Source organism: Ochotona princeps, chromosome 12, assembly GCF_030435755.1.
Source record: "Ochotona princeps isolate mOchPri1 chromosome 12, mOchPri1.hap1, whole genome shotgun sequence".
NCBI classification, from domain to species: Eukaryota; Metazoa; Chordata; class Mammalia; order Lagomorpha; family Ochotonidae; genus Ochotona; species Ochotona princeps.
This window is the reverse complement of record NC_080843.1, coordinates 32,376,499-32,403,918: the sequence shown is the minus strand read 5'-3', so window position 1 is coordinate 32,403,918 and position 27,420 is coordinate 32,376,499. Positions and strand designations below refer to the sequence as shown.

Here is a 27,420-nt window from a genome sequence, read left to right as displayed (position 1 = left end):
CAATTTGTTTTACAATAGATTGCTCAATTAGCAATACTGTAAAATTTAAAAAGCAAACCAAGAAATGAGTGAGACATTCTGTAGAAATGACTTAAACATTTAGTAACTTAAGTGGCTTGGGATTGAAGAAAAAAAAAAAAAGAGAAGAAAGGCAGTTGCACTACAAGTGAATGCAAACACAACATGGATGCAAAGGCCACAAAGAAGCAGCATAAGCAAATCCCAAAAATGCTGCAGGATACAGAAAAAGAAAGGAGGTACCATTGTTGCAGAAAAAAATAGCTGCAAGCACTTAAGCCAACACATAACTGCAGTGAATAGCAGAAACGGGCACTTGGCTGCTTTGGAAAATTCAAGCACCAAAGAACAATTTAGAGTGAGTGCAATAATAAAACATTGGTTGGAATCAGAGTATTTACTGTATGACTAGTGCTCTGTTAAAAAAATCTATGGTAAAGGCCTTACTTTCAATGTCCATCAGTGACCAAACACAGCTGCCTAAAAAGCCTCTGGGCATAACAATCAACCCGTGAAGTTCAAACATCAGACAAGATCACTTGTGACAGCAACAGCTCTGAAACAGGAGAATTGATGAGGGACGGATGAGACAGGCATATTTCATAGGGTGATCTCGTCTCAGTAATTGAAAAATGGTAATCACAACAAAGAAGAGTTTTGAACATCATGTGCTGCAAAAAAAATACTAAGAAAGTAAATAATTAAATTGCTGGAGGAAGCATAACAAACTGAAAGCAAAACACATGTTATTCAGGTATCTTTCCTAGACTCTACTTGTTATTTCCTACTTCCAATATGAATACTAATAGTTGTCTCAAACTATCTCACATATTTGATCACCTCTTTCATCCAACACACACACACGCACACACACACACACACACAAATACATACACGTATAATGAAAATCCACTGAGTGTACTTATTTGGCATGACATATGAGAATGTGTAATGGGTAACAGGGTTATAAAACATTTATTTTCCTTAACTTGTCATACCTATCAATAAATTAATCAATCCTATGAATTGTTTATACATCTCTGATGATGTTGTGGTGACCATGGTAATTTCCAGAGTCACAACTGAAATCTGAATGCCATCTATCATGGTTACATGGATTTTCTTTAAATATTTATGTTTATTACAAAGTCAGATATACAGAGAGGAGGAGAGAGAGAGAGGAAGATCTTCTGTCCGATGATTCACTCCCCAGTGAGCCGCAACGGCTGTTGCTGCCCCGATCCGAAGTCGGGAACCTGGAACCTCTTCCAGGTCTCCCACATAGGTGCAGGGTCCCAAAGCTTTGGGCTGTCCTCAACTGCTTTCCCAGGCCACAAGCAGGGAGCTGGATGGGAAGTGGAGCTGCTGGAATTAGAACCGGCGCCCATATGGGATCCCGGGGCGTTCAAGGCAAGGACTTTAGTCGCTAGGCCATGCCGCCGGGCCCCAATGGATTTTCTTTTTAAGGCAATTCATAATTATTTCTTTCATATAAATTATTATTGTCATTTTCCATAATATAGTTTTGTAGGTATAGGGTATAGATATTCCTACCATCTCCTCCCTCTGTCTCCTTTCATACCCACCCCACACCACCATTTTACCATCATAATTTCACAGTAAAATAGTTCTTTAGTAGCAGTTTACAAGCTTAACTTTTTGTCATTTACATCTTTCTTGGAAAATTTAAAAAACTTACTACCATACTGCCAAGGTATATTTAACTGTTTTATTGGGAGCCTTCATGCAAAATAAACAGATGTATAGGTAGCTAAGTATATACATATAGTATAGATAAACCACATGATGAAGACAAGTCTATTGGAAAGTAAAGATACTTTGTACTAATACATGTCTTTAGCTCCAAGTACAAGGAAGATTACTGTCTTTCTACATCTCATTATCTTCTTTCTAAAAAATAAAGGACACATTTTGTGAGTTTCAAATGAGATAATTTCGTTACACTAATTCGTATCCAGTTGACATTAATTGTTATCAAGTGGTTGAAGTGAACTCCTCTATGTACCAGCTATCTATGGAACATACAACCTATCAGTACAACAGTATTATTTCCATTTTCATATTTATGTATGGGCTTTATATAAAGTTTATATATTAGTACTTGATTCCAATACATGCTAGAGACATTTTACAAGAGGGCGAACAAAGACAAACATTAGAAAAGCTCTTCTATAGGCATAGAAAAAAATATGTGTTATAGATTCATATCCAATATCTACAGTATTAGTTTCTCAATACTCTTCATAAATATTGCATAGACTATGCAATCCGTAACCACAGAAACTGGACAAAAGAAATAAGATATACCTGAATATGTGGAATATTTGAAAGAAAATATTCTTTACAGGTAGGACAGGAAGTTTGGTTTTGTACGTTCCTCTCAGATCTTACATACTGCTTTAAAAATACCTGTTCTGTTCTTAACTCAATAGTTGTAGCATTTTACATATAAATGAGCAAGTCTTCATATAATAAAATGCCCTCTTAATAGCAAATGTGCAGTTGCAGTAAACATAGCTTACTGCTGTACTGCCAATTTGGGCTAGAAAGTTAAGTCAAAAACAAGTAGTTCTCTATTTCCATGGAACATCGGTTTCTCAGAAATTCTCTGGGTGGTAATATAATCATTTCTGAGGCTAGCATTTATCTCATGTGTCACTGAGAAACTCTGGTTAGCATTTTAAAAAAATCTAAAGAATAGTTTACTCTCCTATAAATTGAAACTCTTGGTTGTCATAATGGGCCTTCTATTTCCTCAGTGTACGTCTCTTCTACAAACAATATTTATTTGTCATGTCAGAATGCAGCCAATTCCTCTGAAAGGCCACATGAATGATACAACGAAATGGGATGCTGTTAGTTTTCTCATGCTTTCTCTGTACCTTGCCAAATTTCCATCATTCATTAGCACCTGGCTCTGCTTGTTTCCTTTATTGATGATTGGAAAACAAAACCTCCTCCTTTTGTAGAATAAAACACTATTTCTACATGTCCTTTCCCAATAATATTGCAGATAATGGCCCTCAAAATGTCATGTGTGTACTTATCCACAGCTTTGACTCCCTACCTTCAGACTACCCTTGATAACTGTGTGTTTGATTTTGTGTGCCATCCAAATGTATTTAAAAAGAAGACAATAACAACTTGTTCAATGATTTAAACATAAGGTATTGGCAATCTGTCTGTAATCATGACCTTAATTGATGGTAAAGTTTCTTTCAAGTACAACGCCAAAACTGTTTAACTCTTGTTAAGAACACACCATGGTTCATAATCCCAAAGCTTCATGCTAAATGAATGACTATCACATTCCTTATGACATTCAGTGTCCTTCAAATGCAGGTGTGAATAAACTCCTTGTCTCATCTTTAATTTTCAACAGGGAGTACACATTTTCAATGGAGCCAGGTCTCTGACCATGCCCTGAAGCACTGGATAGACTTTGATTCATGCTGCTCTTTCTGTCTGGAAAGCCTTTTATGAAAGTCTACAGACCCTCCTCGGCTCTGATCAAATGCCACCTCCTCCACAAATGCTCAGTTATTTTCAGACGTGAAAATAATGCTTAAACTCCTTTGTAAAACTTGAACATAAGTTATATCAAAACTTGTCACTTATTGTTTTTATCATGCAATAGACTTTTCATTGGATAAAAAGAACTATTGTGTTTATATGTGTACATTCAAGATCTTGTCTGAAAGACTGTGCATGATATTAGGTCCCAATAAACCTTAAATAGCTCCATTTGGCTTCATGTAACTAAGGGATGCATTTTAGCTATTGATTCACTTTAGTTACTGACTCTATCTTTCCCAAGTTTTGTTAAAGGGAATATTGATCACATTAGTTTTCCTTTAAAATAATGCTTCTGTTCAAAACTAATGTTTATATGATGCTGTGTTACTGCGGAACAAAGACATGCATTTTGTTAGTACAGGTGTAAAGAAATTGAGGAGTTAAGTGTCTGACAATTTTATATGCGTGATGATTTTGACTGGCTTGTCTGTTTTTGTTTCCATATCAACACATTGCTACACATTATTTGGAAAGTGTGTTTCACACTTTTGCAGATGACCCACCCGTCCCGTACAAAGTTGCAAGCCTCCTCACTGGCCACCTACTGAATTCTGAACTTTTACTCAATAGATTTTATATATTACATAAAATTGACTCTTGGCCCTTTTCAGAATTTATTGTGCAAGTCATTATTACATCATTATTTTTTATTTTATCCTTTTCTGGTTAAAAATCCTCTGTGCTGGGTTCACTCCTGTGCATGTATGTGGGAAAACTGAGTGCTTGTGTTTTACATTCAGTTATTTGGAGAATAAGGTAAAGGTAAAAATAGTAACAAAAAATGGATCTCAAAGGTAGATTGGCTTTCATGTATTGTAATGGTTCTATTGGTATTATATTAATAGTGGATCAGCTTACCTGTAAAATAAATCCCTTTCTATACTAAACAGAGTGACAAGGCATAGGTATTCATATGGAAGTGAGAAATTAGAAGGAGGAAAGAATGAAATAAAGATGCTCATCAACAAATTTAATAAAATCATAACTTCTTTACTTCTTCTTCTTTACATATTCCAGTATATTTTTGTGATATTTTCTTGGTCATATCACTAGATATTTCCTTTGATGTGCCTTGTAAATTTTGCTTTCAAAAACATTCAAAAATGCTTATATTCCTGTCATTTTTTGCCTATTTCAGCTGGCTAATATCAAAAATTATTTCTACTTCATAAATTCATATCAGCTATAAAATTGATGAAGATATACTTACTCTGGGGCCTGGCCCGGTGACCTAGTGGCTAAAGTCCTCGCCTTGAACGTGCCAGGATCCCATATAGGCGCCATTTCTAACACTGGCAGCTCCACTTCCCATCCAGTTCCCTGCCTGTGGCCTGGGAAGAGCAGTCGAGGACTGCCTAAAGCCTTAGGACCCTGCACCGGCACTGGAGACCTGGAAGAAGTTCCTGGCTCCTGGCTTCAGATTGGCGCAGCACCGGCCATTGCGGTCACTTGTGGAATGAATCATCAGATGGAAGATCTCCCTCTCTGTCTCTCCTCTCTCTGTATATCTGACTTTACAATAAAAACAAAGGAGGTGTGAGGGAGATGTTTCATCTACTTGTTCACTCTGTGAATATATACAATGGCTGATGGTAGGTCAGGCTGAAGCTAAAAAGGCATGAACTCCATTCACAAAGATGGCACAAAGATGGCAAAAGCCCAACTCAGCCATCGCCTTACTGCATTCCAGGGAGGACCTTAGCAGGAAGTTAGATTTGAAGCAGAGGTGAAACTCCAACCGTTCCTTCTTAATACGGATGCAATATTCTCACGAGTGATTTATCCCGCTGGGCCACAAGAGGCATTTTGATGCATCAGTGTGAATCTACACCATCAACTTTCACTTTTATTCCACCTTATGCACCTTAAGACAGCAAATAGTTAAAAGTATGTTTCTGAGTAGATGTCTGTTGGGAGATCAACCTCAAGGAAAAGCCCAATGAGCACATAGGAAAACATTTACATTGGATACACAAGTAATGTACTGTTAATCAAACATTAAATTATATCAATTGTGCTGTTCTTAAATTAAATGGACTTATGTTTGTACCATAATTTTATACTGTAAATATTTCCCTTTATTAAAGTCCAGGATTTTCCTTTTATTAAGAATCTCTCAAAATATAAGCTCCCTGTGCTTACCACAAAAAGAAACTGATGAGAAAGGGAGAAAAAGATTATACTTTTATATTGCTTAAGTAGCTGAAATTCTAATTCACTATTGGTTATTACTGAACTCTAGAATACTTTTGTTTTACTTATGTTTACTTTTTTGTTTACTTTTGTTTACTATTGTCTTAGTTGGCAGGAATATTTAATTTCACCTCCATATTTATTTAGAGGTATATAGGAACAAAAATTGAAATAAATTGGAGAAACCATAATAATCTTGGTAGGAAATGGAGATTTCTGCTGGGATCTCAGAACCCTCCACCCAGAAATATCTTACACAAGTACTTCCTTCTCATAAATCTCTTCTTTATCGAAAAACTCCATTCTATTTAAAGGACATTGCTGCTGGATGTTTTTCATTTCTTCTATATATTCCCTGTATCACCCATATAGATTCCTCATGGAATTGTGGAAACACACACACACACACACACACACACACACACCATATAGCGCTTTTGATTTTTTTCTTCCTCAGTAGAAGTCTCACAGTAGGAAAAGATTTATACATGGATCAATTCTCCTTATCACAATAAAATGTTCAATATGAACTCAGGTAAAATGATCCAATCTGGCCTTCTTACTGTTTCTGCTGTGTTGATTCCTTTGCCTTGGTTGGACCATTAAACTTGTAAAAGTGACTTCTGTTTTACTGAGTGCTATCAAAAGGGCAAAGATGTCACCGACTCCAATCTCTGAGCTGTTTTCAGAACATACCTGAACAGTTTCCAAAAGGCTTACCTCCCCTCTGAGGGCCTTTAAAAGAGGCAGGAAAGCTGGATGAGAAAAATGTCCCTCTTGTCTTTGCCTTAGCTCTAACCCTTTGCACCAAACACAAGCAGAAAGACAAGAAGAGGCCAGTGAAGCTGCATCGAGGGTCTTGTAGGTGTTCCGTGGAGTTTGCAACTGCAGTTTCCACTTCCAGCTTGCTGCAACTTGATTATAAATGGCTCTGAAAAGCCTCTGAGTGGGTTCGCTAGCCAGAGGCCAGAAAAGCTTCCATGCCCCAGCTGAATAATTTTCTGTTCCAACTGGGCATAAACCCAATCTGAACGGGCACTGTGCTACCTTCCCCGACAGTTTCAAGGGACACATTTCTGTACGCTCTTGCGTGTGCGGGGATGAAATGGGACAGTAACATTCACTTACAAAAGAAATCGTAATTTCGATTGTTATAAAAATTATTTGTAAATAACAGAATAGTATTGCAATAAGATAGACTGCAGTACCTGAAAAGCAATGCATTCTTCTCACTTGTTAAATCCACATGTGCTACCAATTCTTAACTACTCATAATCTACTTAAAATACAAGAGTGACAGCAGATGTCCTCCTGTCCTCTGATTATGCATGCAGAGATGCACCTGTCCCTGCAGAATCACTGTCCTTCCTCACCACTGCCACAGAGTGAGTGAGGACCCGCTGTTCCTTTATTTCTTCTGTTTCTTTCCTGTTGCGCTTTCTCCCTCTGTCTTTCTCATTGGCATACCAAGAAATGTACTCACACACGCACACACACACAAACATTCCTGAAATTATTCCAGAATGTAGTAATGCGCGCGCACACACACACACACACACACACACACACACGTGCACACACGTGCGTGCTAGTTCCTGACATTATTCCAGCGTTCTAGCAAGTCTCCCTTCCCTTGAATTTGCAATTTTGGCATCTAACACCAAGTTCACATCCTGGACCATGCCTTCTAGTAGTGGATGTCTGGGCAGTCTCCCAATAAAGCTGAGCAGCTTCAGTATCATTAGTGGGAAGAGGGTATTTCAGCACTCTTCCTTCCATTGCCTTTTAGTTTACCATCAGTACCACGGAGCTTAATGAACCAAAATGACTGTTCATGCATTAAAAACGGAGACATGTATACTGTCCAGGAAAAAAAAAAACTAAGTTCTGTTGTCCACAGCTTTCGCTTTTTAACAAATGTAACAGAGGAAAGGAAACAATGGATTCTGACTAGAGAGATGTTAGTAGAGGCATTAAGAAACTCTCAAGCTAGATATCCTGATTTTCAAATGTAGAGCACTTTCATAAATAGCCTTTACTCGGAAAGAAGAATCACAAAAAGCATTTTTATTAGTACTGGTTACTGCAGCACATAAATACTAGATGCATTTGTGCTAAAATGTTAATTACTGATATACTCTAAAAAGTAACTATGGCATAGAAGTTGTTTTATAAAATATCACCTAGTTTTCATTAAGATTTTTATTTTCACCTCATTCTTGGCATTAAAAATGAATGAGACACTGACTTGGAACCGAAAACATGCCCACATTGACAAAAGTACTAAAAATATAATTGTATGGCTAAAATGGATTTTCCTAGATAACAAGTCTATCTATATTATCTAATGTTAGTTGTCTAAAAGCAGAAGATGGTTTTTAAATGAAGGGATGACTGTATGCATAGTCAGCCTAATAATGATTCAATAAATCATACAAATAGTGTCCTGAAACCCTGGCTCCCTATTTGTCAGTTTTCCTATATCCAGGAAATACCATATCAGCATATGATGATTTTATTGAACTTGGTGTGCAAACACCACTGGCTAATTCCTGCCATTTGCATCTCAGAGGGGAGAGGGAAGCTAGCAACTCAAAATTATCTTTCACATCAACTGTGTATTCACCTAACTTTGTTCAGCTGCACAGTCAGATCATGCACAGTTGAGTCATAGAGAGCAGGATGCCGAAGAGAATGTAGGACATGAGATGCTGAGATTTTTTGCAGCAGCTGAGGCAAAGAGAATTGAAGCCATGTTTCAGAAAGAGAAGTTAGAGAGCAGAACAGATAAATTGAAACAGAGGTGCAGTTTTGCTCCATTCTTTCAGAAGACCCATGTCTATCTTGCTTTTGCCTTCTGTAACTCACTCCCTGGACAATACCTGTGAGTGTCCCCCGCACTAAGAATCTTCAAAACAGTCAGGATTTTCTGCTTACAGCAGCTGGGATTTTCTTACAATAATTTTCTATAATTGCGCCAAAGAGCTAAAAATAAAAATGGCATAAGAAGTTTTGCCACAGTGAGAAAGAATCACAGGCTCCATTGTAGGACTGAGTCATCAACTTCGAGTTTCAGGAAGATCTATTCTGGTTAGGAAATTCACCGTTCTGACTGCTTGCCCCTGCCTGTGCTACATAAGATAGAAAGTCTATAGCATGGCTATCAATAACTGCTAGGAACCTGGGCCATAATCGGGTAGATAGCTGTAATGTACTGTCGTACTGAGAGAGTAAATGTGGTAAGAACCCTAACAGGCTGTTTATGGAATAAGCCCTGATTACTGCACAGGTTCAGTCCTTCTGATCCGGGGCCAGGGCTGCACAAAGCAGTCAGAGAATTTATTGGCATTAAGTTAAACTAAACATCTATCAAGCTCTCTCCATTTCATTTATTCTTTTCATCATGAAGCAGATTTTTTTGTTCTTTTTGGTTTATCATGAAACTTCTGTCTGTTCTGTCCTCTGAGTCATTTGTCACACTTCTCAAGGTCACAAGCAGCCACAGAAGGGATGTATTTGTGTTGATTGATTGGTTCTGTGGTGTTTATGCCTATGGGTGCTGGTAAATGAGCCTTTTGTATTTTCAGTGCAGTGCCTGAATTGTGGGGGAGGCTTGGCGGACTGAGCTAATAGGATACATAAAGCATGCACTGCTTTAGAAACCTTGGATTCTTGCTTCAGGAGCCCTTTATTACTTACTCAGTGCTGAAAGGAGAACTTTAACCTTTGATTGTTAGTACAAGGAGAGTAGAGACTCTGCATCTGGTGTTAAATAATGCAGTCAGCAGTGTGACTCAACATATAGAAACTTTTTTTTCCTCTTGCTGTTCCGTAGCACTCAGAAACAAGCATATACCATAAAGCAAGGTTCACCCCGGCTAAGAAGCCTTTTGCCTAACTATGTACATCAATTGTAAGTGAAGAATATAACAATTGCTCTCATTCTATGAAGTGGTGGAGAGAGTGAGTTCGAGGCTAGCCTTTTGACATATTTGCTCACCGATTTTCATCAAATACATTCCTCTGGTTAACAGCTCTTGCTGTTCTTAACAATTCACTTAACTGTAAGATCTGCCAGCACCTATATTTTATTGTCTGGAGCAGCTTTAGCCTCTATTCTGTGTTTTTTGAACATGTCTCTGATACAAGGCAATATATTAAGTTGACGAGTTATCACGCCATTAATGTGAAGGTGTTAGATGATCTATGTAGGCAAGTGAAAAGGTCTCATTCTGGCAGGGCTATAATTTCCCTCTTTCCTTTCTCCACAGCCTCATGGTTCTACTACTCTGGTTTTACGTCAGTGATGACATTTTTCCCAGCTGCACTTTTTTTTAAATGTCAGGTTTATTAGATTATGATTTGCATACAGTAAAATTCACCCTTTCGGGAGTTTCTTGAATTTCAATAAACACTGTAAGGGAACATAGCTAAGATACTCTTTCTAATCTATTTAGTTTGAGCAAATTTTAGGTAAAGATTCCCTGATTCTAGGCTCCCAAACTCCCTCCACCACACACATTTTCAACAGGCCATAGAATCTGGAAAACTTACAACTCAAAATTTTTTTCCCTGCTGATTTGAGGTGTTATTTTTTTTTTTTTTTTGCCAGCCTTGATACCCATGGCAGGTTCTCAAGTGCCATAGAAGTAATTTCTCTGGAATTCATTTGTCCTGATAGAATCCCTGCCAGCTGGTCTTGGAGGAAAGACAAAGTCCAGCCTGAACTCTTGTGAAAGCCTGTTAGCAAACTCAAATAACGAAATCTCTCTGATCAATCTCTCACTACATTATACCCACAGGTTTCCAACAGCTCACTGAAGAACTTAGTAAGTCCTCTCTTTTATTTCATCAATTACAATATTATTGGATAAAATCTCCCTTGAATATAACTTTTGCTGGCACAGATTATATTGAGCAAATGTCATTATAATCAAGTTATAGAACATCTTCATCACCCCTTAAAACTTCCCATGCCCCTATAAGGTTCTGCTCTCCTTTGTGTCCTGGATCCTGATGCAATTTTGGAATCAATATCTTAACTTTGTCCAGAATGCCACGGAAATGAGATGAGACAGTTACCAAGCATTTTATGTCGGTTTCTCATTCATATAGCACTCTGCTGAGATTCACACTTCACTACAGGCATCTGGGTTTGCTTTTCTTTCCTTCATTTTTTTGTTTGGTTCTTGTTGTTCTGCTGTGTGATATTGTGTTATATATTGTAAAAATTTGTTGACCTTTTTCTCAATAAATGTTTCAAGTGTGAATAAAAGTCCACCTAATGTATTCATGTTTCTGATTTATTTATTCTTACTGCAAAATCAGATTGCAGAGACAGGCAGAAAAACAGAGAGAATGATCCTCCTTCGCTGGTTCACTCCTCAAAAAGCTGCAATTGCTGGGCTGATCCACTGTGCCTATCCGGAGCAAGGAGCTTCCTCCCAGCATCCTACAGCCTGGGCCCTGGCCCTGGGCCATCCTCCACTACTTTCCCATGCCAGAAGCAGGGAGCTGAATGGGAAATGGAGCAACTGGGACAGCAACAGTTATCTATATGGAATCCTGGCACAAGCAAGGTGAGGATTTGCTCACTAGACTGTTACGCAGGGCCCCTTATTTGATTTTCCTAAGATATTTTGCATGATATTGTGAATACAGTCTAAGTGAATAAGAGAATCACCAATATTTGACTTGCTTTCTCCTTTCTAGACTTAGCTGAGATTTTCCATGGACCCAATCAGAAGACCTTTAATACATTTGTGCCATTAATCAATAAGCAGCCACTATGAAAACAATAAAATTCCTGTGAATTTGTATAAAGTCGGATCTGAATAAATTGCTTAAAATTATAAAACCAGTAGGAGCTTTTCTGAATAAGATGGTTGCTATTTCATAAATATCCATCAAGTGTACCTTTAAGAGCAACAAGCCTTTCATAACCAAAACACAGAAATAGTTCACTTACACAATAGCTGTAAGACTGTGAGCTAACTTTTAATGCATACTTGTGCATTTGGTTGACAAAGGGTTCCAATCCCATAGTGTACTCTCCATGCTTCCTCAACAGATAGGATATGGTTGGAACCGAGCCCAGGAGACAGAAGCCAATTACCTGTGCTGCACATATGTAACGGGAGCCCAATTACTCATGTACTACCATGCAGGATTCCCAAGAGATAGCTTAACCCACTACAGTTAACACTTATCCCAAGGTTTTACAATATTTTTGTGTTTGAATAAATAAAATATTCATAATAAATTGCTTATTGTGTGTGAAACTGAGACCACTGTATAGTAACTTACAACACAGCTGAATTGCCTGTGATCCAATAGCTGCTCCTATTTGTGTCATCCTTCTCTGTAAAGGAGAGTTGTACAATTTACTGTGTTTGAATTTTATACTTTTTAAACTGAAAGGAATATAACACATTGTTTGATATTTTAAATATTGGCAGAAATGGAAGAAATGAATATATAAGCCTATCTTTCTAAGACAGGTGCTGCAGCGTGGAACAATGGCAGAAACAGTAAGATGTTCAGGTTCTGTTTTAAATTGGCACAGTGGTTAAGATGCTCCTGGGAACACCTGCACCTCATGGCACAGCCCTGGCTCTGCTCCCAGTCCTGGTTCCTGCTGATGAGAAACCTGGGGCGCAGTACATGATTTCTCAAGTAGTTGGCTCTCTGCCACCACTGTGGGAGTCTTGGAGTTAGTTACTGGCCCCTGATGTCTACCTGGCTTAGCCCATTTTGTCCTAAGTATTTGAGGAAAGGAACCAACAAATGGAAGTTCTCTCTTTCTCAAGCTCAATCTCTCCCTGTCTCTCTAAGTATCTATGTTGTGTCTCTCTCTCAAATAAAGAAAATAAAATACCTTAAACATCTGAAAAAAACCTAGACAGTTTGAAGGTTATTAATATTTTCAGATAATTTATAAATGCTTATCTATCATTCATAGCAAATGTATGGCTAAGAAGTTTGCATCCATGCAAATAAGCACACCATTGACATCACATGTTTATTTCCACTTTACTTTCTGATATGCAATTTATTTCAAAAAGGAGGACTTCACTTAAATTTTATGAGAAAGACTACTTCTGCGTATGGTATCAACCTTCTCCAAGATGAACTGTAAGAAATAGCTGTTCATTTAATATGACTTCATAGGATTAACAATTAGGCAGTGTTATGGGTCACATGACTGCAAATTGATCCTTTTAATTTGTCAACATTATTCTTGAAATAGGATTCTGGAATTTCTACAGTTGTCTATACCTGCAATGCCATGATACACTTAAATAGCAGAAAGATGGACATGGGACTGCTGTTGAAGGACTCTACATTATAATAATAAGCGGAAGCACTGACGGAGGAGACACGAGCAGACAAGAGGTGAAATCTTTGAGCCTATAGAACTATCATGAAAATGTATTTTCAAATTAAAGTATTAATATGCAAATCACATTGTGTTATTAGTGGAAAATACTGAAGAATTCCTTAGTTGGCCATGAAACACACCTCAGGACAATGTGAACTTGGATTGATACATTTGATCACTGGAGAAGTAATTCACTAAATGCAATGGTATTAAAAGTGGCTCTGAGTCAAAAGACTGGTCTGTCCTCTGCACCAGGTGACATCTTTGAAACGTTGAACTGGTGGCTAACAGCACAGCCGATCTCAGTTTGAATATTGCATGCCAATTATTTCCTCCATGACTACGGACAAGCCAGCTTTTATACCTTAATATACTCAATTGCGAAAAAGAAGCCATAGGACATTTCCTCCGAAGGAGTTGTTAGTTCAGTTAATACAATCAGAGTGTCTTTAAAGAGTTCCAAATTAAGGATAAGTGATAAGTAAGTATAAGTTATGTTTCTTTAGTGACTTTCAAAATTTGCACATGAATCATGATGACCACTCCCCACTAAGAAACAGTGCAAATATATATGCACATCAAAACATATAGATTGAGACGAAAGTAAAGCCAAGGATATTGTCTTTCACCAACCATTGCGATATCATTTGTATTTTTCTTTCATTCTCTTTCTCTTACTCATTCCATTCCATTTTAACCAGTCTTTTTACTCTATGTAACCACTTTATTATGCTATTTTTTGACTATATCTTTACGCTATATTTATTTATACAATAAAAAAATGGTTCAGATCCTGATTCCAAACACTAACTTATCTTGATGACAGCATGGTTATCAATGTTAATTTCCCTTGAATCATTCCATGTCCCACCTAAAATTCATTTGATACTTCACAAGACTGTTTTTTTTTTTTTCAAAAAAATCAGAAATGCTCTCCCCAAGAGATGGTCTCCCCAAAAAACCATTGAAATTATCTGGAAAATAAGATGCTGGACTCTATGCTTGGTATACGTTTGCAAAGAATCTTAACTGAATTTGAACTGCAAATTCAAATACTGCAACAAGGTGGAGGAATCCACCATGAGGGGAGGGCACAGGGAGGGGTTGGGGGAATCCCAGAGCCTATGCAACTGAGTCACATAATGCAACAGAATGAACAAAAAAAATCCTCAGATACAAACACTGTCCCTGACCTGTTTAATACGAATCTCCTGGGTGGTTGGGTTTCAGTGTCTGAGATGTTTAACTTTCTATAGACACTAGATTATCTTTTAGACTTTAAAAAATCCAAAATTGGAGAAACAAATATAACAGGAAGAAAAGGTTAACAATCAATTTTTACTTAACATATCTACACTGTGATACAAACTCATATCGTATGTGCACATTGTAAAAGAAAATGTAAGTCTAGGCAATTTTCATAAGTAATTACAGTGGTGCTATGTTGCTGCAACTGGTTATAAAAGGTGTTATTTGAAAGCACAAATTCTATAAAGTAAAAATTAAATCAAGCCAATCCTGTCATTCATATGATCTTCAATTACTTTTTTTTACATTTTATTAACAAAGCTAAGTACATCTAAACCATTTTGAAAGGAGGTATCATTCTTAGGCCAACATTATAGCATAACAGACAAAAACCACTGCCTGTGATGCTGGCATCCCATATGGATGCTGGTTGGTGACCTAGCTGTCCCACATTCAATAAAGTTACCTGCTAATGGTCTGGGAAAAGCAGTAGAAAATGGTCTAAGTGTGTGTGTCCCTGACATTCATGTGGGAGATGTGGATGGAGCTCCTGAGCCCTGGCTTCAGTCTAGCCTGGCCTTCTAAGCACAGAAGCAGGTGATGGAAGATAACTTTACTCTGTGCCCCTCGGTCTTTATAAGTCGGCCATCCAAATTAACAAATAAGTAAATCTTAAGAAAGGATAAAGTTATTAACATCCTTCTGATTGCACCTGCAGAATTCTATCGACTACAGCATAAATAAGACTAGCTTTAATCTTACCTATAATCTTCCTGGAATACAGAAACCAAATTTAAAATGCAGTGACTCAACAAAGCATATTTCAGACCCGCTGCAATAATTATTGTATGGGTCGCTTGAGTATAAATTTTCAAATTTATATATTGATAAATGGCATTTCAAATATCCAAAATCTACATTAAGTCTTAAGTTACTTTCACTTGGAATTGCTATAGCTTACATAGTTATCTATCTGTATATATACACACGTGTACATGGATAATTACATAGATAAAATACTTCATGTGTGTTTTAACCTATAATGTACATATATCATTTAAGATATTTCATTAAATATTAGGTATCTGATATAAAAGTAATTCTAATTGAATATTTTGAAATCAGAATAAGCATTTTAGAGAATGAAATGCCTAGATGAGCAAAGAGTTAATTTTTCACCATACATTCTTAACATTAGGTACTCAGATTTACAAATTATTGAATACTAGTTTTAAATTTAGTTACTGATTTAATGCAGCATTACTTCACTTTAAGTACAATTTTCTTATAAATGACTTCATATGGTATTCTTTTTCACTTTTGCTTTTGTCACATACATGCTAGTGACTTTACGTTGCTCTACCTTCCATTGGATTTAATATCCAACATATTTACTATAACAGTGTGCAGGTGTTCGAACAGGAGTCCATTGCAGTCTTCTCCACTAGGAATTGTGCATGTACACAGAAACTTACATCAAACTCCACACGATTATGTCAATTCAGTAAGCACTTGAGCTTTATCAGTAGAAAGTACACCTTCAATTACTTGAAAGAAAAATGGTGAGGCAGCTTTATTCTTGTCATTCTCACAGCCCAGTATTATTTATTGTCATTTCATGTGTGGTTTCCAATCCTATCCCGCAGATATTGATTTATACCTTTCTGTAGTCTACATTTCAGCATTTTGTTACAACTTCAGGATTCTTCAGTGAAAGGTGCTGTGGTTGTCACTTACTTGAAAAGCTCTTCCCGTCTTTTTGTGTGCACTCCATTCTCTCCATGAGCAGCTGCAACCCAGCTGTCACAGTGAAAGGTAAAGATGTCTTTGGCTGATAAGCCTGTGCCTGTGGCACACCAAGTAGCTTCAAACCACTCATTAGCAGAGCTTGGCCACAGCAAGGTTTGGTGCTGTCCATCAAACCTACACCCACGGCTGAACCGTGAGCACATCACCTGTCAAGTGTATTTCCTTCTGTGGATAGATTCAGTCATTTGTTCTTCCATGAAGAAAGAATCAGCATAACGTATAAAAACATAAGAGATGATGACCCATCTTTATACTGTGTTCAGTAATTAGACAATTCTAAACTGCTGGAACATTTGAAAATTGAGTAATATTTTTATTATAATACAGGAAATTCTACAGAAAGCTTTTCCTTGAATGTCCAGTGAAATAATTCATAAATCCACCTATGCTATTCAAGTTTTTATATAACTTCTGAAAGAAAACGCTACTATACTTACTAAAAAATAAAAATTGTCTTTATATTTAAAATCAGATATGAAGTTATATGCAGAAGCAACTGTACATCAATTATATACATACTGTTATATATACTTATATGTAATAACTTCTTTACTGTCCAAGTCTGCTTGTAGGAATTTATTGGTAAATATACATGTATGTATGTATATAGTTTTACTGCTTGCTATGTTGACAATTTTATGTAATCATTGTGCTTAATAAATAGTCTGTAAACACCACGTTAATAAGTAATGTGAAATAAGTCTCTATACATTTTCATTTTGAACTAGCATGAGGTTTTATTAATAGAACAGAAAAGAGGCTTGAACTTAGAAATTAAATGAATTAGCAGTAGAGATGACTCAAACTTGGATCCCTCTGACACCTGGCCTTCACACACATTACTGACAAAGAATTCTCTTTTAGTAGTTTGTGGAAATGCGATTACTATCTTAATTTGTTGTATCATGTGATGCACCATTCGTATGTAACAACACTACTGATTTTTACACATTGGTTCTATTCTGAGAGTTTGCTTCCTTTTTTAGTGTTAGCATATGCTGCAAACTTTGACAGTTCTACTTTATCCATTCCAGTTTGGATACCATTTATTTATTTCTCTTGCCCAATTGTTCTAGCAAGAACCTTCGGTATTATACTGAATAGATGTGAGACTGTAATCTTATTCTCTAAGTTGGATAGAAAAACTCTGACTTTTCTCCAAGCAAAATGATAGTAGCTATATCACATCATAAATCATGTTGGGTTTTATCTACTGGCTTTTCCTGCTTCTACCTAGATGATCATATGATACTGTTTTTTATTTTGTTGATACGATATAGCACATTTACTGATTTGCCTGTGGTGAAACAATCTTGCATCCCAAATAAAAGTTAAACATGATCATACTGACAAATCAATTTAATGTGCCAATAGTTCCTATATGCTAGCATTTGCTTAGGATTTTTCCATCTATATTTTCAGTGATATTTTTCTGTACCTTCCTTTCCTTGTTGTAACCATGTCTGGTTGGTATCAAGGTAATGTCATAACAGAATGATTTTAAAGGATTTCCACCTGCTTCTCTTTTGAAAAATAATTTAACAAGAAATGGAATTAATTCTCTAAATGGTTGGCAGTGAAGACCTGCGTAAATAAAGAGTTGAGATACATCTACCCAAGAAACTTCAAGTCACTGGTGAAAGAGATGTAAATGGACACAAAAAGGTCGAAATAAATCTCATGATTTCATATGGAAGTCAATAATGTTAAACTAGTCATAGTAATGAAAGCCATTTTATAGAATTTGTGTATTTCCAAGGCCTCTATCGCTGAAGCTAGGAGCTTGGAGGGTCATCCTGATGTCCCACCTGGATGCAGAGGACCAATGTGTTGGGCTTTTGCTTCTGTTGCTTCTTTCCCAGCACATTAGCTTGGATTTGGATAGGATGCAATGCGGCCCAAACCTGAAGCAGAGGCCAAATGGCATGACACCACTGTAAGCAGTGGTTTAAAGCCTGCCAAAAAGATGGCCTCTCAGGATTTTCAAAAATCAAGTCAAAATATACTACTATACATTGTGAAACCCAAGACTTTGAGACTATTAGAAGAAAATTTAGAGGAAATATTTCAAAACATTAGAAAGGAAAGGATTTTCTGAATCAGTCCTCTAAAGCACCAGAAATCAAAACAAAAGACAAATGGGATTTCTTCAGTGAAAGCACTTGCACAGCACATACACATACACACAAACCAGTTAGCAATATAAAGAGAGCCTACAGAATGAGAAAAATACTTGCAAGGCATATATCTCACAAGTCGCTAATACCCAGAATACATAGAGAATGCAATAGCCAAAAACCAGCAATCCGATTAAAAAATGGATAACAGGTATAAACAGATACTTCTAAAAATGTATATAAGCGGTTAAAAAGAACATAAAAGAACATAAAATTGTTCAATGTCACAAATCATCAGGGACATGCAAATCCAGGCTATAATGAGTAGGGCTTGCTATTATCACAGTGACAAAACATAACCAGTGTAGACAAAGATGTGAAAAAAAGAAACACTTGCACACTAACAGTAGGAATATCAAATAGTATTGTAGTTGTGTAAACACTGTTTTGAAGCTCATCAATTAAAAATAAATCTGCAGGGCCTGGCACAGTAGCCTAGTGGCTACAGTCCTCGCCTTGTACACTCTGGGATCCCATATGAGCACCAATCCTAATCCTGGCAGCCCCACTTCCCATCTAGCTCCTTGCTTGTCTTTCCTCCTCTCTACATATCTGACTTTCCAATGAAAATTCAATGTGTATGTAATATATTCATATTGATTTTGAAGATTTCTGCCTAGGCTGGCACGATGGCATCTGTCTGCTAGCACCAGCGTCCTAAATGTGTGTCAGTTTGTGTCCTGGCTGATCCGTTTCCCATTTAGCTCTTTGAGCTCCTTGAGGCCTTGGGCATCTGCACTGCACCCATGTGGGGCACACAGAAGAAACTCAAAGCTACCAGCTCATATCAACTCAGCTATGGCTGTTGTTGTGGCCATTTGGAGAGTAGACTAGAGGCTGGAATATTTCTCTGTCACTCTCTCTGTGAGATATGCTTTTCAAATAAAATTTCTACAAAAACGATTTGTACTATATGATCCAGCTATCCCACTCATGAGTAAATACCCATGGGGGAAAAGATCCATCTGCTGAAGAGATATCAACTCTCGCGTATTTGTCACAACACATTTCACAATAGCCAGTCAATGCAGCGTTCATTCACTAACGGATAAATTTTAAAAATGGGATACACGTATGCATTTGAACATCACTCATAAAATTTACAAAACCTAGTCATCTGCAAACAGCATGGATGAAATTGGAGGTCACTGTATCAAATGATGGAAGCCAAGTGTAGAAAGGCAAATATCAAAATGATTGCAATTTTAATATAATATACCGAAACCTAATAAATACAAGAATGTAGTACACAATCCTATTCAGCATATGAATATGTTTTTAAAACAGAAAGTAACAGAAACAAATATACATTGAGTAGGGCCAAAGCAAAATGTTTGCAACTATATTTTTTCCTTTCTTAGTATTTTCAAAGTGGCTGATAATATCACTCTTAATTTGCTTGGTATTTTTCACTTAATAGAGTTCCAGGCTGTTCTATATTGAATCGGACATAATTTTTCAAAGGTATGAAGACATCGATTCTCAAATTTATGGTAACAGTTGATGCGTTATATGTGGGGAAATAATGTTGATTATGACATTAAATTGTGAACCTCATGGGAGGTCTCTGAATCACTGAGGGCTTGGGTTCAGAAGGGAGCTGTTGACAGAAGGTTGTTTAAACAACAGGAGAGGGCTTTTTGTGTGTCTGCTGTTTTGCACACAGGGGATCACTCTTCCACACATGTTCCATGTCTGTCACCCTCCACTAGACAGCAGACTAAGTTCCAGTTTGATGTTGAACTGTGAACCTGTAAATTGCAAAGCTCACTAAATCTTTTTTCAAGTATACCTGTCAGTTGTTTTCTTTAAAGTAAGTAAGTAAAGAAGATACTATCTAGGTTGTGTTGTGAACATGGATTCCCTTTTTACTCTAGCATTTAGTCGGCCTTTGGTTTTCAATATATTCAATATATAACAGTAATTTTCTCTTTAATTAGGACTAGCTATATGTACCATGAAAACCATTTTCTTAACGTAAGTTTGCAGATGTAAAATCCAAGACTTATGCTACACAAAACTGCAGCTGAGCTCTCTTCCCACACAACTCCATTTATTACTGATGTATTTTTATCCAATTAAATATTTACTCATAATTTTTAACACAACTGGCAGTATTATGAAACTAGTGACAATGTCTCTCCATAAATTTGGGAATGGAGTAAAAGTTGTGTTATAAATTCATGTAAAAAGTCAAAATAATTCTCTTATCAAAATGGGTTTCTCAGTTTGGCTGTGGAGATTAGAGTGGCCCATCATGGGCTATCTGAATCAACCATCTGCACCCATGAATTTCACACTCGTGATAACTGCTACATTTTCAAAGTCTGGCAGCTAAACTTCACACTTATTTTAAAATCTTTCCAACAATCCTTCTAACTCTTATAACTAAGATTTTCATCTGACATTGATTTTTGAGATTTTATCCCTACAAGGGAAAAGACTTATCTCAAAAATTCATACGGTAGACCATTTTGTAAAAATTCTTTAGCTCAAGCATCAGAAACAGAAACAGCTACTCATACTGAGATGCAGCCTGGTGTGAATTCTGTTCAGTATGAGACATTTTCCAGCATAACACAGAATACAGTCACTGAAAGCTTCTTCTCTTGGCATTCTATGCTGTCCCATGAGTAAAAGGATTCTGTTTGATAAAAAGGAAATAGCAATACAATTTATACATTCAAATTGCTTTGTAAAGGTGAAATGTACTTTTGGTATAAAAACTGTGTGCATTTCTGTACTTTTCTTTAACAATCATGATGATCTGTTTCACCCATTTACAGAAATATGATGGGAAGAGAAAACCGAAGAATGACTGCAGGAAATGCCTTAAAAATATCATAAAATGGATAGCGTTTTCCCTGATAATATCAAATTGTGGTAAATTTTTGTCTTGTTAGAGTAGTGTGTGGTGCTAAATTTTTTAGTAACAGTTATTAACTTTTCAATATGTGTACATAATAGTTGTTATATATAAGTTACAGGTAGCATGTTAGGAATATTTGAGACTGGCTTTCACTACTCATCTCAAAAGAACTTGCATTGGTCACAAAGATTCTACCACTAAAGCATTTTTGTCCACTCTATAGTAATGCTGGAGGCGTTGAGAATGATAGAGTCCTTTATATAGCAAAGACAAGATGAATCCTAAAATTTTATACGGTGAATAGCGAGACTACAGAGACTGCAGGGACTTGGGAGAAGCCCTACATTCACGCAAGTCAGAACATGGACACATACCCTGACAGATTTACCTGCATATATTAGTGACCTTCTTAGTATATGATGGTTGAAAGTAGATACAAGAGTATGACTTAATATTAAAGGTAGGTATGAAAATATATGCCCTTATTAATGCAGAGTTTCCATTGCACAATGTAATATACTTAACAGGATAGAATTGCAAGTGTAAAATTAATCACGCTGGTAAGTTATATGCATGTGTTTTTAAATGCAATTAAAATAAATAAAAAGTAACATATTTCTGATTCCAGCCTTGTTGGAATAATTGGTACTGGAATGGTAATTATATAAAGGAAAAACCATTATGTATTTTTTTATATTTTGTTATGGTTGAACTCAGAGTTTCTAAAGGAAAATAATTATTTCTTTTAAGTAGAGACATACAGAGAAATGCAAAAAAAATAGAAAAATGTTAAACAAAAGAGACAATTAGTGAAAATTTCAATTTAACTAGTTCCTATTAAGCAGTACTTCAAAATCTTCCTTCAACACAGAAGATGAAGCAAAACAACCAGCCATCATCGATTTGCATATCTTTTAGCAAACTAATAAAAAGAATCAAAATAAAATTATGATTTTTTTCCAATAAGAAGAAAAATATCAACACGTTTTATTCAATCTCATGAACATTATGTTTAATAGTTGGACCAGTAGTCAAGATGAAAAAGATTATTGTTGAGTTTTTTCTCTGAAATTGCTAAGAAAGTTATTTCAAAAGGCACTGGTATTAAAATGTGACTATAAAATAGAATGCCAAAGAAATTATTGAGATAGTTCCCACTAAAAATTTAAAATCACAGGCAAAATAAAATTCTTTACTTTCATCATGCTCTGTATTGAGTTAGGGCATACCTCAGAATGGCTTTCTTCACTCTCCTGAACGTGGAAACCCGCAGAGCTGGGACATTTCTGAGGAGTGACAGGAATATTGTCACTTTTGCTGTGTGAATTACACTGAAAGAGATTACCAAATAATTGTGACAAACTATTCCACATCTAGAGTGACTATTGAGAGAAAAGGCTTTTTAATAAAAGCCCAGTAACAATAAAATCAGTTGGGCTAACAAGGATCTACTCCCAAAGGCACATACATAAAAAAATAAACTTTTATAAAAATAGATAAAAATTTCCCAGGACCGATTTCCTCCAAAATCTTCCTCTAAAATCAAGTAATTATGAGAATTGTTTTGCCATTGTCCTTTCAATTTGGAAGGGATATTGAATATTAAGCTAAGGACAATAGTCACATAAGCTTTAAGATGCTGCTGTTTGTAGCTAAGGTATTATTTAAGGTCTTCACATTTATTATTCACATATTGAACTGTAACAGATACCATTATTTTTCACCTAACAGTTGGAAGACAGAGACATGAATTTTTCTCCAGGTTGTGCTGCTACATGGTTTACTGCTGCTTTCTCATTTCCTTAGCTGCCATAAACTAAATTGAATGTTTTGCATTTGAAATAGGAGAAAATCAAAAGGTTGCTTGCCAAAATGTTACTTCATCACATTTGAACCAAACAGAATATTTTTTATATCTTTTATATTGAGTTTAGTTTCAATTATTTTTAATTGAAATATTATCTTTATGAAAATAATTAACTTGAAAAAGTTATAGAACATAAGATAGTAAATGAAGGCTTGACATTTTCTCTGTAAAAGTTTTGAAGTAGTCTCCTTACTCCTTACAAAATTTTTTCATGCGGATATTCTTTAATCTACTTTTCGTTCATTAGCTTGTTCTTTGTTTAAGCTAGAAGCATATTCAACAGCAAGACTGTTTATAATAGTAATCAGACATTTATTACATAGTTTTTAAGTTTTCTATGTAACAGGAAGAACTCCAGTACTTCCAGAAGGCTCATTATATAAACACATCCTTTTTTTTCTTCAACAAGACAATATTAAATACCCACATCTTTATGATATGAAGCAGGGAAATATTTTTGTCAAGCTTGAATATAATGTTTTTATTTATGAAATGTTACTTTCTCTATCCAAATAAAAAATATTTTAGGATGCTTTTGTCAAATTGTAAACCATGGAAAACAAATGAGTTTCAGATAATAGCACACAGAATTCACTATATTTTCGTTATCAGGCCACTTTCTCATGTACTTGAATATACTATACGATAAGGGCATTATATGTTTAGATATTTTGCTGATTTCAGAAAAATAGGTACATGACAACTAGGAAGGCATGACTCAAACTCAAATCATATCTTTTCTACAGATACATCACAGGGAGTGTGAAGCAGAAAAAAAAAATCATGTGCATACAACTATTTTCACTACAAAATAAAAGAATTTACATATTACCCACAAGAACCATCTGTAGATAAATACAAACACAAGCCTTTTACAAACAGGAACAGAGAAGGTGATCCAGACTTGGAAATAAATAGCCATTGTCATTTGTGAAAACACAAACAGAGGTTGCTCAGGGAAAGCAAAAGAGAGTTATTAGACTTTTTCATTTACTAGTTCGGTAGAGTATGGTGAGAAGGTTGGCGTGATTTCATGGTTAACACACGTTCTACACAGAGAATCACACAGGCAAAGGATCAGACTGAAATTCTCAAGAGGCATGAGTCATGTAATAGCAGTTCAACCATGCAGAATGTGAGAACTGATTTGAGGATAGACAAGATTATTTATTAGTAGCGATATATTAAAATAAACAATAGAACCTGTGATGAGAATTTTAGAATGCGAAAAGATACAGAGTGGCAGTGCCAAGTGTGAGCTATCAGCAACCCATTTTCTCTTAATCTTTCCAAGGAAATATGCAAGATAAGCAAAATGAATTTTTTTGCTTTAATCCCCTTATTTATTCTTATTTAATTATCAAAACACATATCTGGTATAGTATTGAACAAAAACACATGGTAAGGTGGATTTATACCAGTAAAATTGCAACATCTAGATACTGCTTACAATTAATTCCTAGTAAAAACTCTTCTAACACACATCCCAACATGCCTTGGAATTATCTACAACACTGACTTAGTACTATCTACAAAATACACAATTCTTACGGATATTTGTTATTTATCCAACCCTGGTTGGAATTCAGCATTTTAAGAATCACATGTATGTCATCAGGAATTAAACATTTCAGGAATGCTCCCTTAATATCCAGTTATACATAGCCATTAGTCCACTAATCTCAAAGAGCTCAGAACAGAACAGGGCCAAGACTGATCCACGTTCTTTTGTTCACTCATTTACTCATTTATTGTCTAGTGTTATACAACTGTGCTATTAAAAATAAGGGCAGCATGTCTCACGCTGTCACTATTACAAGTTTATAGTGAAACTTCATTACTCATTGATCAAGCATAACATCTTGAATTACCTTGTGAAATGCTTGGGGAAAAAAGTAATTCCTCTACTAGACTAAATCAAATAATATCACATATTCACAACATGACTGTGACACTCATGTAAACCCATCCATCCTGCAAGATGTCATCCCTAAACCTCTCCAGTAGAGCAGTGAATGACATCAAACAAATAATGTAACCCATGGTCACTATCTTTCAGTTTTAGAATGCAGATTGCCTGTGGGACCTACACATCCAACAGTCATAGGCAAAAAAAGAGTATCCTGTAAATTAGGTTTTAAATTTAAAATATTATAAGCAGCCAAAGTGTTAAGGAAAATAATTCTTAAGTGAAAAGCAGTTTTTAAACAGGATTTCTTCCTTCAGAAAAAGCTGGAGACTGAAGGAAAGCTTTATTTCAAAATAAAGAAGATTTCCTGTAACAAAAATGTCTGAGGTTTTCCAAGTTTAATGTGTACGAATATATAATAAGTTGTCGTTAAGGCAGATATGCTAAATATGATTTGATACAGCAGGACGCATGTACAAATCATACCCGAGACATTGAGAACTCAATGCAAGCTATCATGTAAGACGGGAATCAAAATCAATACATGTGTTTGTACTTTTAAATCCATTTGATATTTTCTGTTACCTACTATAGATAACCTTTATTTTACCATGTCAATAAATCTCGATTCCCCAACTCCCATTGTAGTGAACACTGTTATACACTACCTACAGAAGTATCTACTCTAACTTGCCACATAATAAGGTGCTTTAGGTTTTTTTTTTACTCAAATTCCTAAGAAAGCAATTCAAATTCATGATGTCAAGAAAAAAAATCAATAGTAGATGTAACAAAAGATTTATGAAAAGTCACATAATCACATTAAGATGCAGTTTTTCTTTGTTAAGATAGGGGTGCTTTTCATTTTCCTCTCAATTCTAACACTGGAGCAACATGAATACTATTATTCTGTTGCTCCTCCTACCTTCTTAGAAAATCAAGGCTGTTTGCTGAAAACCAGTTGCCCTGGTAGACTGTGCAATCTTTCTGGAGGTGGTAGCTTTATATTTTGGGTTATATGTTTCACAAAGTAACAATTCCATTTGTTAGAAACTCCCACTAAAAATGCTATTTCTATCGCTTTAATAACCTGAGGACTTCTTTCTTGGCAACTTTTAACCCGTTCTTTAATCTTTGTGTATAATAGCCCTAGAAGTTAAGTAACAAATTAAGAGAAAATAATCTACTTAAATAATTGTTTCTTTAATGCTTCCAGCTTCGTTCCATCCATTTTATCCATTCAAGAAGCTGTATGAATCAGACTTTTATTTGCACAGATCCACTGAAAGCACTCTGCCAGTATCATCAAAATAATTCCAAGGTCAATTCTCAATTATCTAATTAACACAGTTGACCGCTCCCACTGCTTGGTGTGCTAGCCATTCTAGATATGATACACTCACAGAACTTTTTTTTAATGCCTTCTCTCTAATTATTTAACTGTTTATGCTGCTGAAATGAAGAACTATAGGAACAGGATCTCAATAAATTTGCATCATCCAATGTGTCGAAATTCATTGTGTATCAGATCTCGGAAACTTGAGCCTGGATCCACAGTCACCGTAATGTTTTCTAGGAGCAATTCCTCTTTGGCTTTTCTTCTTGATATGTTTAATCATATTTAGAACAAAACTAACAGGCTGACATAGTGGCACTGCAGCTAATCCTACTCTTACAGTACCAGCATCCCACTTGAGTGCCTGTTTGAGTTCCACCTGTTCTACTTCTAAATCCATTTTTCAGCTTATGGCCTAGGATGGAACTGGAGGGCAGTACAAGTATTTGGGAGCCCCAGAAACAAGCTCCTGGCTTCAGATTGTCTCAGCTCTAGGACTCGTGTTCAACTAGGGAGTGAACCACCAGATAGAAGATCCCTCTCTATGTCCAATCTCTTCCTCAATCCTGGCGAGCAAACAGAAGAGCTTTCTCTTTCTTTTCTGTAACTGTGCTTTCCAAATAAATAAATAAATAAATAAGCTTTAATTTATTTAAAATGTTTCATACTACACTTCTATAGATATAGGAGCATGCACCCTACCATCCCCCACCTCTTTTTCCCTGTATATTATTACAATAGTATAGCCCTTCAGCAGTAGTCATATGTCCATCTTTCTGCTATTTAAGTATATCATGACATTGTGAAATAAGGTAAGACAGTATATTGGAATTTAAAATGTGCTCTGTTATGCAGATAATCAATTAGATAATAAAAATATAGATGCATGTCAGTTGCAAGAGAGATGTTGCTTCTGTGAAGAAAGAAAATCCATAAAAGATACTAAAAGGCAATTCTATGCAGTGTATATCGCACGTATACCTACACATGCACACATATATGTACACATATACATA

The 27,420-nt window shown here is 36.0% G+C and overlaps 1 protein-coding gene across 1 annotated transcript in view; it reads right to left on the bottom strand.

Annotated features, from left to right (window-relative positions):
- LOC101526771 (protocadherin-9) overlaps positions 1–26,804 on the bottom strand; it is a 549,048-nt gene extending 522,244 nt beyond the window's left edge. The window contains exons 1-2 of the mRNA XM_058670966.1: positions 26,745–26,804; positions 22,522–22,623 (exon numbers count right to left, since the gene is read on the bottom strand). Of these exons, the coding sequence (XP_058526949.1) occupies positions 22,522–22,623; positions 26,745–26,804 (162 nt within the window). The remainder of the gene's footprint in view (positions 1–22,521; positions 22,624–26,744) is intronic.
- Positions 26,805–27,420: the final 616 nt, after the last annotated feature.